Source organism: Dendrobates tinctorius, unplaced genomic scaffold (assembly GCF_039654945.1).
Source record: "Dendrobates tinctorius isolate UK_male_01 unplaced genomic scaffold, ASM3965494v1 ptg000103l, whole genome shotgun sequence".
NCBI lineage: Eukaryota > Metazoa > Chordata > Amphibia > Anura > Dendrobatidae > Dendrobates > Dendrobates tinctorius.
The window spans coordinates 1,146,415-1,158,899 of NW_027361771.1; the positions used below are offsets into that span (position 1 = coordinate 1,146,415).

Below are 12,485 nucleotides of genomic sequence, written 5' to 3' on the forward strand. Positions count from 1 at the left end.
CTGTGTGAGCATTGGCGATGTGTGCCTGAGAGCTCCCTGGAGGGAACTAACGTATGCGATGGTGAAGCTGCATAAGGAACCCTGATGGGTGAGAGAATGATGAGGCTGAATAGCCTATATAATGGACGCTATGCTGATGTGAACTTTGTGGTGCTTCCTTTGGTTTATGCTGAATAATAAACCTCACGGACTGATATGGTTTTATGGAAAACCCGTACCGGATGTGATTTATTTGCTGCCAAGCGAGTGTCCCCAACCTTGAATGACAGCGCTACCTCACAATTGGTGGAGAAGGCTATGGGCAGTAGTGTAGCCTTGTTGCAATGCTGGGAGCAACGGATATGGACTGCAAAATTCGATGGCAAAGAGCAACGCTGAGCCAGGAGGGCTGACGGTTGTGGAAGCCTTGTGTGATGTGCTGCTGACCGGCCACGTGTGAGCAGAGCCTGTGACGGCCTGCAAGTGGGGAAGCCACTGTCCGGCTGTTGTTCTGGAAACCATGGGGCGGCCTAGTGAGTAAGGCACTGTCTGGATCGGTGAGCCCAGTGCGGCTGCTTCCCCAGGAGAAAGAGCCTGGTAATTGCTAGTGTGCCTCTGCGGAGAAGAGGTACCCGAGGACCTGTGTGGGCAAGACAGGAGAAACAGACTGGTGTTCGTGTGGTACTGACCTGGGTCAATGAGTAAAACGGTGACCCGTGTGGCCGACACAGGTATCGGACAGGTGTTCGTGTGGTACTGACCTGGGTCAGTGAGGAAGACAGTGTACTTAGAGGGTTCAGTGAGGAGAGGTCCTGGAGGGTCAACCCTGGGAGAAGAGTCAGATCCCAGGAGCATGTGGTGTGACCTTGGACCTGGTGAGGCGCGAGTGTTGGGCAGTCTCAGGCGGAGACAGATGTCCTGAAGAGCACCCGCTGAGCCCCTGGACCTGGTGAGGCCGGTGTGTGGGGAGACCCTGGGAGGAGGGTTGCTCCCTGAATCGCACCCGGTGCGCCCTTTGTGTTGGACGGTCTCAGGTGGAGACAGGAGTGTCCTGAATAGCACACAGTCAGGACACGTGAGTTTTTTTGTGGTGTGTTTTTTTTTCTTCTTTTTTCTCGACTCAGCCTGCGGTGGCTCAGTGTGAGTCAAGAAGATGACAAGCGGCTTGATGTGGCTCAGTGGAGTCAAGAAGGTGACAAGTGGCTTGATGTGGCTCAGTGGGGTCACGAAGGTGACAAGCGGCTTCCGGTGGATCGGCGGGTCCACGAAGATGGCACAGCAGGAGCTGCAGTGACTCCAGCCGCTGTGTGTGTGAACAGCAGCCGGTGGTGCCGGTGATCGGTGACAGCAGGAGCTGTGGTGGTACCAACAAAGACTTGTGTGGTATCGTAAGAGACATAAACTGTGTGGTGTGAACTGTGGTCTGAGAAGACCGGTATAACAGACATGTTCATAATTTTAGATCTCTGCTTCCAGATCTACCATTGCTCGCTGGATTCTTTCCCCCATTCTGGAAGCCTATCGCATAAGGACAGAATGCGTCTACTCATTGTCACGGTTCACCCTGCTCACGCAGCGGGGGCCTCTAGGGCCGGCGGCCGTCACCAGTCATCGTCTTTGCAACTTTGCACAGCTGTTAATGATATTACATTCATATGTTCGCGAAGTTCTACAGGGTTCACAGCTACACGTCGTCGGATGCGATTGTTGGTAGAAAGGTCCTGCAGTTGCCCGAGCTCAGACTTGAGGGTGCTATCCTTTCGTGTCCCCCAATGAAGCGATAGAGAAATGAAGATTATGGGTACTCGCCATAAAATATCTTTTTCGGAGCTGTCATTGGGGGACACCGTATCCACCTTTGTATAAAGTTGTGTTGGTTCTGCTATGTTGTTTTCAGCTATGTTTTCCTTTGTTTTCTTCTCCTGCTGATCTCTCACTAACATTAATTTGTGCCAGTTGGTGGATGTGCACTGCTGGGGAGAGGCTATCTTTTTTTTTTTTGCACAGTGTCGGCCTCCTAGTGGCAGCAGCATACTCCCTATGGTTTCCTGTGCTCTCAATGAAGGCTCCAAGAAAGAGATTTTACAGTGAGTACCCAAAATCTTCATTTTTTTACCATCCAAAAGCTTAGAACTCTTCATTCTTATCTTGACTGCTACTACTTGGTGTTCTCCTAACTACTATTTCCCCTTTTTAATACATACTAAATGCAGCAGATTACACTAATGCCTCCTTCCTGTATCAGTTATTGCACTGGTTGCCTGTCTGTTAAAAATTACAATATAAACTTTTATCTCTCACCCACAAAGCTCTCCATAGTTCTGTATCACCCTACATCTTTTTCCTCATCTCTGTAGTCCTCATTCTGTTAATGATCTCCAGTAAGACTAACCTCCTCCTATTCCTACAGCCAAAACTTTCTCATGCTATACCAGATCTCTGTAAAGTACTACCTCAGAAAATCGGATTAATTCCCACTGTCCATAATAGTTTCAGGCATACCCCAAAACACTTTTTTAGGCAGGCCTATCACATCACTTCCATTGATCTATCCTTTTTTCAGCTTTTATTTTTCTACATTTGTCCTCAGAATCAGAGTCCTTATGTTCATCAGTTTCCTATGTACTCCATGCATTCAGCAGCATTTCATTTCTCCACTTACACAGATACTGGATGGTAAAAGCTCATGCAGCTTTATATGAATACCATTATTTATTATAAAATATGGCCAAACCATACAGTATAAGAACTTTTTACCCTTTGTGTCATTCCTAGTTCATTATGGATTGTAAGCTCTTGTGAGAAGGGCCCTCACTCCTCTAGATTGAATTGTTGTATTAAAGTGTTCTGTAATGTCTGATATTGTTTTTTCATGAACCCTCTAATTTGTAAGATGCTGCAGAATATGCTGGCACTGGATAGCTAAAAATTATTATTGTAGAACCCGTTTGAAGATACTAGAAGACTCTTCCCGTCAGAGAGAGGAGCGACTACGACAGGAGAACCAAGAGCTCTCTGAGCAGTACATCTCTCGCTGTAAGAGTGCAGAGCAGGAGAAGGCAGATTTGCAGGCTCAATATCAAAAGAAACTGACAGAGTTTCAACAAGAAAAAGATATGGAAATAGAAAGGATAAGAGAACTTCAGAGGTGAGGAGGAAAATATAATGGGTAACTATGTTTTCAAGTAACTTTTCAGAATAAGCTGGCTTGTGTGTACATGCAAAGTAACACTGTCTCTGGCTATTATGTCTTGTTTCCTGAATTTCCACCAGTTTTCATCTCTACAGGCTCTATCTCTTAAATTGCAATTTACTCTGAGCTGGTGGGAGTGGACTGGCTGCTATGATGTGTCCCATGCACAGAAATGGATCCCTGCTCTTTATTCCCCCCTGTTAGCATGCTGACATAACCAGCAGAATCAAGGAAATTACACGGCAGTCCTAAGCTATGTAGATATGAATCTGGATCTTAGGTTTGCCAACCTACTGATCAACTTATTCTGTACAAGTGGACCAGAATTCACAGATGTCCACATTTTGTTTGGACATTTGCAACACCCATTAACAAAAGCCAACCCCCCATCACATGTCCCCAAAATGGCTGTGAATCACAAAGGCTCAACAATGAAAAAGGTTTTCTAGTAGTTAAAAAAAAAAAAAAAAAATGGCAGCAGCATGTGAAGAAACCACAGCTGTCACCTGTTACTTACCTCACTGTTCCAGTCCAACGTGTCACTTACATTGTAGCAGTAATGATGTGGCACAACTACCTTGTGTCTTGGTGATGTGCATAGTCTTGCGATGGCGTTTGACGCGTGACATAAAATCGTTTTTCATAACCTCACCTTTGTAGCAGCATTTTGGCTATTACACACACAGCTGTTTCTGTTTCAGTTAATAATTTTGTTTCAACCCACGTATGAAAATGATGATCATTATCACCTGTTTGGTATACTTAGTTACTTATATACCTGACTATAATCCTATAAAGTCTGACTTTTTGCAAGTGTACCTAGAAAAATCGATGCATTGTTGATGTTTTGAAGGTGTTGGTTGGTCAGAGTATTGATTTAGATTTATATTTTGTTAAGTCACTCTGCATTTTGTTTATTATTTAAAATAAACTATTTAAAGGGTTATCCACTATTCATAATCTGAATACCTACCTCCGTTAAAATAAAAATGCCAACACTCCCCTCCCATGTCTGTGCCATGCCAGCGGCGTCGGCACTCACGTTCCCAGGGCTCGCATGAGGTTGTTGCGTCACGTGAACCCTGTGCCCAATCAGCTCCAGCTTCATTGCATTCCATTGGACGAATCGAATATCAACAGGAAGTCAGGGTTGCGACTGCTCGCTGACTTTCCTTTCATGTTCGATTTGTCCGAATGCTGGGAGAGTAGCTCACGTGACATAATAACCGCAAGAGAGCCCCGAGAACGCGAGTGCCGATACCTCTGGAATGGCAGCGGCACTGGAGGTCAGTATAATTGTTTTTATTTTAATAGGGGCAGACATTCAGAAGGAGTTGTCCAAGTAGTGTCTAAAGCGTTCCTACCTTGCGGCTTCTTTTCACAGCTTTCTAAAACTTCTGCACTGTACTGTATCTACAAACATGGACAAAATTGTTGGTACCTTCCTGTTAAGAAAAACAAACAATGGTCACTAAAATAACTTGAAACTGACAAAATAAATGTTCAATTTAAATTTACAGAAAAAAACAAAGATACAAACGAAAATAGCTTGGACAAAAATGATGGTACCCCTAGAAAAAATTCAAAGTATTTTGTCCATAGGGTCGTTACGCTTAGACGTGTCCTGTAATTAGCATCATAGGTGTCTACAGGCTTGTAGTCAGTCAGTCTGCCTATTTCAAGGGTGAAAAGTTGTCACCGTACTGTTTGGTATCATGGTGTGTACCACACTCAACATGGACCAAGTAAAGCTAAGGTGAGCATTGTCTTAGGAGATTAGAAAGCAAATGTTAGACAAACATGATAAAGGTAAAGGCTATAATACAATCTCCAGAGAGCTTGATGTTCCTGTTACTGCAGTTGCATATATTGCTCAAAAGTTTAAGGTCTAAGGGACTGTAGCCAACCTCCCTGGATGTGGCTTAAAGAGGAAAATTGATGACAAATTGCATCGACAGATAATACGGATGGTAAACAGAGTCCGTCCCTGTCTGTGCCTAAGTGGACTTCATGGAAGACGACCGGAGAGGATACCACTGAAAGCAAATCATAAAAAAGTGACACTGGAATTTGATAAAATGAACATTGACAAGCCACAAATTTTCTGAGAGAATGTCCTTTGGAAAGATTCAAAGGACAAGAGTTAAAACTGGAGATTTTTTGGCAAGCTACTTCAGCTCTATGTTCGCAGATGCAAAAATGATGCAGTTAAGGAATATTGTACATACTGTGAAACATGGAGGAGGCACGGTTATGTTTTGGGGCGGATTTTCTGCATCTGGCGGTGTCTTGAATCTGTGCAGGGTACAATGAAATATCAAGACTATCATGGTCTTCTGGAGCAAAATGTGCTACCCAGTGACAGAAAGCTTTGTCTGAGTCGCAGGTCATGGGTCCTGTAATAGGATAATGACTGAAAGCACACAGCTAAAAACATCCAAGAATGGACAAGAGCAAAGCATTGGGCTTTTCTGAAGTGACTTCTATGAGCCCTGATCTAATGCTCTAAATGCTATTGAACATCTGTGAAGGGAGCTGAAATATGAAGTCTGGAGAAGGAGCCCATCACACCCAAGACCGCAGGAGCAAAATACCTGTGGACTGGTGCGGAAGAATCATTGAGAGTTACAGAAATCATTTGATTGCATCAAAAGGTTGTGCAACAAAAAATAAGTTAAGTGTACCATCATTTTTGTCCAGGCCATTTTAATAATTTTATTTTCTTTATCGCCTTATTGGGGGACACAGATTACCATGGGTGTATGCTGCTGCTGCTAGGAGGCTGACACTATGCAAAAAACAAGAAAATTGACTCCTCCCCGGCAGTATACACCCACCGACAGATACCAAGTACCTCAGTTTGTGCTTAGTGTCTGTAGGAGGCAGACCGGGATCTCCCCAGATCCGCATCTAACCATTTTCTTTTAGGTTTTGTGTGTGTGTATTAATCTTTTCCCATTTATTTTCCAGATTCTACATCGGGAAACAGGGGGTAAATGTTCACCCTGCTTTCCCATATCATGCGGCTGAGCGAGCAGTGTGGTGTCGCCCACATTGCAACTCTCAGTACCGCAGGCAGGACTTTTTCCATATCACCATTCGGTGCTATGGGCGGACGACAGGTGGCCGGTCCTTGCCAAAACAACTCCTCATCCCTATCCCAGGACAGGGCTGAGAGGAAGACGGTAGTCGCCATTGCTCCCAACTAAAGGACGCCGTCTTCTACGTGACACGGGTAAGAGGACCTCTCCCAGCGGCCTGCTGCTATGCATGCCCCTGCGGTCATCCTCTTCAGGGACGTCAGGTAAGATCCGAAAGATCCCTTTAGTCCCGTATGTTTTCACAAGCAGTGGTTTCAAACTTTGAATTTCCCGCCTCTACTCCCCCACTGCAGCCACGCGCCTCACATCGCAGCCGCGCTCCGGTTATACTAGGATCAGGGAAAGAGGCACACAAGGTCTACTAGGACACAGGGGGGTCCTTGTAAGCAGCGGTTCAACGCAGGCTCACCTTTTACTATCGGCGCCGCGGGCATCAGTATAAGAGCTCGGCAGGGAGGGAGACATGGTTTCACTTTCACTTTCAGCGCGCTCCCTCCTCCCTGTTCTGAGCGAGCTCCCTTTTCTCTGGGCATGAATTTCTACTCTGGGCGCGCTTTTTTCTCGCGCCCATTTCACACCAATCACAGCGCTACTTTCTTTTTAAGGATGTCATTCTCCATTTTTACCGCGCCCCTCCTCTGCCATTGCCTAGTCGCCACGACGCCACGTACCGCCCACCGAGATCACAGCCAGCTTCCTTCTGCAATTTCACTGGCTTCCTGCGCTGCTTGGGGGACACGTCAGGGTCCAGCTCGTCAGAACTTCGGTAGGCTCGGCGCTTAATGGAAAAATTGTCTCTCCTCTGCAGCCCTACTATTTAGTGCAGCCTTTAGTGCAGCCATTGTGCTCAACATACCTATGTTTAACCCTTCAACGGCGCTATCTTTCAAGCCCACCGTTATCCACTACGCTTGTGCACGCTGTAAAAGGAAGTGGGCGTCAGGTCAGTCGTCTCCCCTCTGCCTGTCCTGCAGCCCTTCAGCTATGTCGGCCTCTCAGGAGCACACGGATTCCCGGGATGAGGGCACTTCCCCTCTCCCAGAGTGGGCCGTTGCAATGTCCCAGTCGGTCTTCGATCTGACTAAAGTCTCTCAGTCCCTGGTCCAGGTCCTAGAACGTTAGCCTCAGCTATCTACAGCCACCTGTGCACCGACCGCCTCTCAGGGTGAGTCATCCGCACCTGACCGCGACCTTCAGAGGGACAGGCCGAGTAGGATTTCTAGGAAGCATGTTCTGTCTGGCTCGTCTTCCAGTTCACTAGGCCCGTCGGCTTCTCCCAGGTGTCCTTCTCCGTCTTCAGAGGACGGCCCTAGGTCTGACAACGATCCCCAATCGGGATCTAGCTCAGAAGCAGATAATATATCTAAAACGCGGAATATGGTCGATAGTCTTCTTTCTGCCATCTTCCAAACCTTGGAAATTAAGCAGGACGAACCTCCTCCTCAGGAATGTTCTGTTCCATTTAAACGAGCGAGGCCTCCATCCCGAACCCTTCCAAACCACAAGGAGTTCGATACTACTCTAACCAAACATTGGGAGCACCCTGAACAACGCTTTTCAGGCCGCAGGTACTTAGATGTCCTGTATCCCTTTGATGTAGATCTGCTCACAAAATGGACCAAAGCCCCCGAGGTGGATCCTCCCGTCTCTCGTATAGTCTCTAAGACGGTTCTATCCCTTCCGGACGGGGCATCGCTTAAGGATCCAACAGGCAGGCAGATAGAATCTCTGGCTAAGTCTATTTTTGAGGCATCCGGCGCCTCTCTCTGTCCTATTTTTGCTTCCTCCTGGGTGGCAAAAGTCATTTCAGCTTGGGCAAAAACTCTTCGCAGAGGCATCTTAGCGGCAGCTCTCCAGAACGAGCTGGCAGATCTAGCAGATCAAATTAATCATGCGGGTAAATACCTCTTAGCCGCCTCTTTGGATGCGGCTGGGTGCGTAGCAAGGGCTAACAGCAACATAATAGCCGTACGCCGAGTCCTTTGGCTAAAGTCATGGAATGCAGATACCACCTCTAAAAAGTCGCGTACCAATCTGCCTTTCCTTGGTTCTTGGCTCTTTGGAGCCAAGCTAGATCAAATAATTTTGGATGCCACTGGTGGTAAGAGCACTTCTCTCCCTCAGTCTCGGCCAAAACGCTTTTTTAACAGAAAGGGTTTCCGGCCGTTTAGGCCCTTTCCTGCCTTCTCGTCCACAGAAAAATCTACCCAGCAAGGTTCTCCTCCAAGTGACGGGTCACCCCACCTGGAAGTTATATCCAGGGTGGGAGGCAGACTTTCCTTTTTCACGGACGCTTGGCTGTCTGTTGTCAACGATGCTTGGGTCAGGGAAATCATCGCATCCGGATACAAGATCGAATTTGCTTCCCAGCCAAACAAACTTTTTTTCCTGTCTCGACCCCCAAGACAGCGGTCCCACGTTCCAGGTTTCTTTCAAGCCGTCTCCTCCCTTCTTTCCGCCGGAGTGATTGTCCCCGTTCCCTCAGACGAACGGTTTTCAGGGTTCTACTCAAATTTTTTCGTAGTCTTGAAAAAAGACGGGACCCTTCGACCAATCCTGGACCTCAAGTTGCTCAATCGCCATGTGAAGATTCTCCACTTCAAAATGGAGTCTCTTCGATCAGTGATAGCCTCAATGGAACCCGGAGAATTCCTCTGCTCTGTGGACATACGGGATGCTTATCTTCACATCCCTGTTTATTTGCAACATCAGAAATATCTTCGGTTTGCGATTCAGGGAAATCACTATCAATTCACGGCTCTTCCCTTCGGCCTAGCCTCTGCTCCCCGTGTTTTCACGAAGTTGATGGTGACGGTCATGGCCATCCTTCGATCCAGGGGGATTCTCATCATCCCTTATCTGGACGATCTCTTGTTCAAAGGCTCATCCCGTCAAGACTGTCTCCTGAGTCTTCACATAACCCTGGATACCCTCGGCCGTCTCGGATGGTTAGTCAACAAAGAAAAGTCCATTCTCAGACCCACTCAGCGTCTGACCTTCCTAGGCATGGAATTCGACACGAATCTGGCCCGGGTGTTTCTTCCGAGGGAAAAATTTGCATCTCTGTCCAAAGAGATTCGAGCTCTCAAACGGCCGAAGCCCATTCCCCTTCGACTCTGCATGAAAGTTCTGGGGAAGATGGTGGCTTCCATGGAGGCAGTGCCTTTTGCACAGTTTCATCTTCGCCCCCTTCAGCTGTCCCTCCTCTCAGCTGGGACAAGACGACGTTGTCTTTAGACCGCCCCTTTTTCCTCCCTCTCAGAGTGAGGCATTCCCTGACTTGGTGGGCAATGCCTACATCAGTCCTCCAGGGGAGGTCTTCCTCCCGCTCCAGGGGCAAGTCATTACCACCGATGCCAGCCTTCTAGGTTGGGGACTCTGCTCCCTATCAATCTTCTCGAAATCAGAGCAATCTTCCTGGCCCTTCTTTGCTGGCAACCTCTTCTCGTCGGCAAGCCGGTCCGCATTCAGTCGGACAACGCCATGGCTGTGGAGTACATAAACCATCATGGCGGCACGCGCAGCAACCAAGTGATGTCAGAAGTGGCAAAGATACTGCGCTGGGCAGAACAGTACGTTCCAGCAATCTCCGCTGTTCACATTCCAGGGGTGGAAAACTGGGCAGCCGACTTTCTGAGTCGCCAAAGCCTAGCGTCAGGCGAATGGTCTCTCCATTCCACCGTCTTCGATTAGATATGCCAGCGCTGGGGTTATCCGGATGTCGACCTCATGGCATCTCGGATGAACCACAAGGTTCCGCGTTTCGTAGCCAGGTCCAGGGACCCTCTAACCGTTGCTTTCGACGCCCTAGTAATTCCGTGGTCCCAGTTCCAACTCCCTTATCTGTTTCCACCTCTTGCCTTGATCCCAAGAGTGGTCAAGAAGATAAAATCGGAAGGCGTGCCAGTGTTTCTTGTGGCACCAGACTGGCCAAGAAGGCGTTGGTATGCGGAACCGGTGTACATGCTCACGGACGTCCCCTGGAGGCTTCCAGACCGTCCGGATCTTCTCTCGCAAGGCCCCCTTTCCCACGAGACTTCTCGGACTCTGAATTTAACAGCATGGCCGTTGAGGCCGCAACCTTAAGAGAATCAGGTTTTTCCCAACCAGATGATTCAGACGATGGTCAAAGCCAGGAAACCAGCCTCTTCCCGCATCTACCATAGCATTGGAAGGCCTTTTTCCGTTGGTGCGAAGATAAAAGAGTCTTTCCAATGTCCTTTTCCATTCCGTCCATACTGGGTTTCTCCAGCCTAGCTTAGATTCGAGTCTGTCTCTCAGTACCCTCAAGGGCCAGGTTTCCGCTTTGTTTATCCTTATTCAAAGGAAGCTCGCTTCTTTACCGCAGGTTAAGACATTTCTCCAAGGAGTCGCTCATGTGGCCACTCCTCATCATTCACCGATAGAACCGTGGGATCTCTATCTCGTTCTTAGCTCTCTCCAAAAAAGCGCCGTTTGAGCCCATCCAGGACATCCCTTTGTCTTTTCTTTCATGGAAGGTAACCTTTCTGATTGCCATAACATCCATCAGAAGAGTTTCTGAATTAGCGGCCCTGTCATGTCGTTCTCCTTAGCTGGTACTCCATCAGGATAAAGTCGTCCTCAGGCCCGTTCCTTCTTTTCTCCCAAGGGTGGTATCCTCCTTCCACATCAACGAGGATATCGTTCTTCCATCATTTTGTCCTGCTCCTTCTCACCCTCTTGAGAAGTCACTCCACAAACTGGACGCTGTTAGAGCCTTGCATGTTTATCTCGCTAGGACTGCTTCACTTCGTCAATCCGATTCATTGCTGGTCATCTCTGGTCACCGGAAAGGGCTTCCGGCATCCAAATCCACGATCGCTCGCTGGATTCGTTCTACTATTCTGGAAGCATGCCGTCTTCAGGAAAAACGGACGCCTCCGGGAGTGAGAACTCACTCCACTTAGGCGGTGGCAACATCGTGCGTCGTTCGACACCAGGCTTCGGCTCTGCAAATTTGCAGGGCCGCGACCTGGTCGTTCTTGCATACGTTCGCGAGGTTCTACAGGGTTCATGCCCAGGCTTCGTCTGATGCAGTCGTTGGTAGGAAGGTCCTGCAGGCGGCGGTGGCGCATCGGCCGACCTAAGCCCTTCCTGTTCTTTCGTTCCTTATTGCTGTTCCCGCCCTTGGGACTGCTTTGGAACGTCCCATGGTAATCTGTGTCCCCCAATAAGGCGATAAAGAAAGATGGATTTTTGGTTCTTACCGGAAAATCTCTTTCTTGGAGCCTTCATTGGGGGACACAGCACCCTCCCTGTTTAAGTTGTACCGTGTTGGGTCCTTGAGTCCCTTGTTGGGTTGGTACATATGTTATAGTTCCGTGGCGTCTCCTACTGCTTTCTCACCAACTGAGGTACTTGGTATCTGTCGGTGGGTGTATACTGCCGGGGAGGAGTCAATTTTCTTGTTTTTTGCATAGTGTCAGCCTCCTAGCAGCAGCAGCATACACCCATGGTAATCTGTGTCCCCCAATGAAGGCTCCAAGAAAGAGATTTTACGGTAAGAACCAAAAATCCATCTTTTTTATGTTGAACAAATCAAAAGCAATGTCTGATTTACAGACAGTGGGCTACCAACTTTGGGGGAATTTATAAGAGGCGTTAGAAATCTAAGCATGATCTTCCTATGTCTCCCTCTGCCTGCTCCTTACTCCCACTCACCTTGTCACATGACACCACAGAGATCCAGCAGTCCGCCTGGTCTTGAGCAAGATGGATTTGAGATGTGAGTGGATGGCAAACTCAAAAGTTGGGTACAGGAAGAAGTGACTAATAAGGGTGTGTACACACTGTGCGGATTTTGCTGCGGATATGCAGCGGATTTGCCTCTGCTGATCTACTGCAGATCCGCCTAGCATTGTACAGTACTATGTTAGCCAATGGCTTTTAAAAACCGCAGTGAACATGCTGCGGATTTTTCCGCGCAGATTTGATGCGGTTTTAAATCCACAGCATGTCAATTCTTTCTGCGGATTCCGCAGCGGTTTGACACCTGTTCCATTGTCCAGGTGTCAAAACGCAGGGGTAAACCGCAGGTCACTTTACCTGCAAATCCGCGCAGAAAAATCCGCAGCTCAATCCGGAGTGAGGGCACACAGTGCGGACTGAGCTGCGGATTTTCAGGTAAATCTGCAGGTAAAATGACCTGTGATTTTCCCCTGCGTTTTGACACCTGTACAATGGAACAGGTG

At 48.0% G+C, this 12,485-nt stretch overlaps 1 protein-coding gene across 3 annotated transcripts in view; it reads left to right on the forward strand.

Annotated features, from left to right (window-relative positions):
* The window catches only part of FBF1 (Fas binding factor 1), an 86,405-nt gene that overhangs the window by 40,181 nt on the left and 33,739 nt on the right, over positions 1-12,485 (forward strand). For all 3 annotated transcript variants that reach the window (XM_073587910.1, XM_073587911.1, XM_073587912.1), the window contains one exon: positions 2,921-3,127. In XM_073587910.1, coding sequence (XP_073444011.1) covers positions 2,921-3,127 — 207 coding nt within the window. The remainder of the gene's footprint in view (positions 1-2,920; positions 3,128-12,485) is intronic.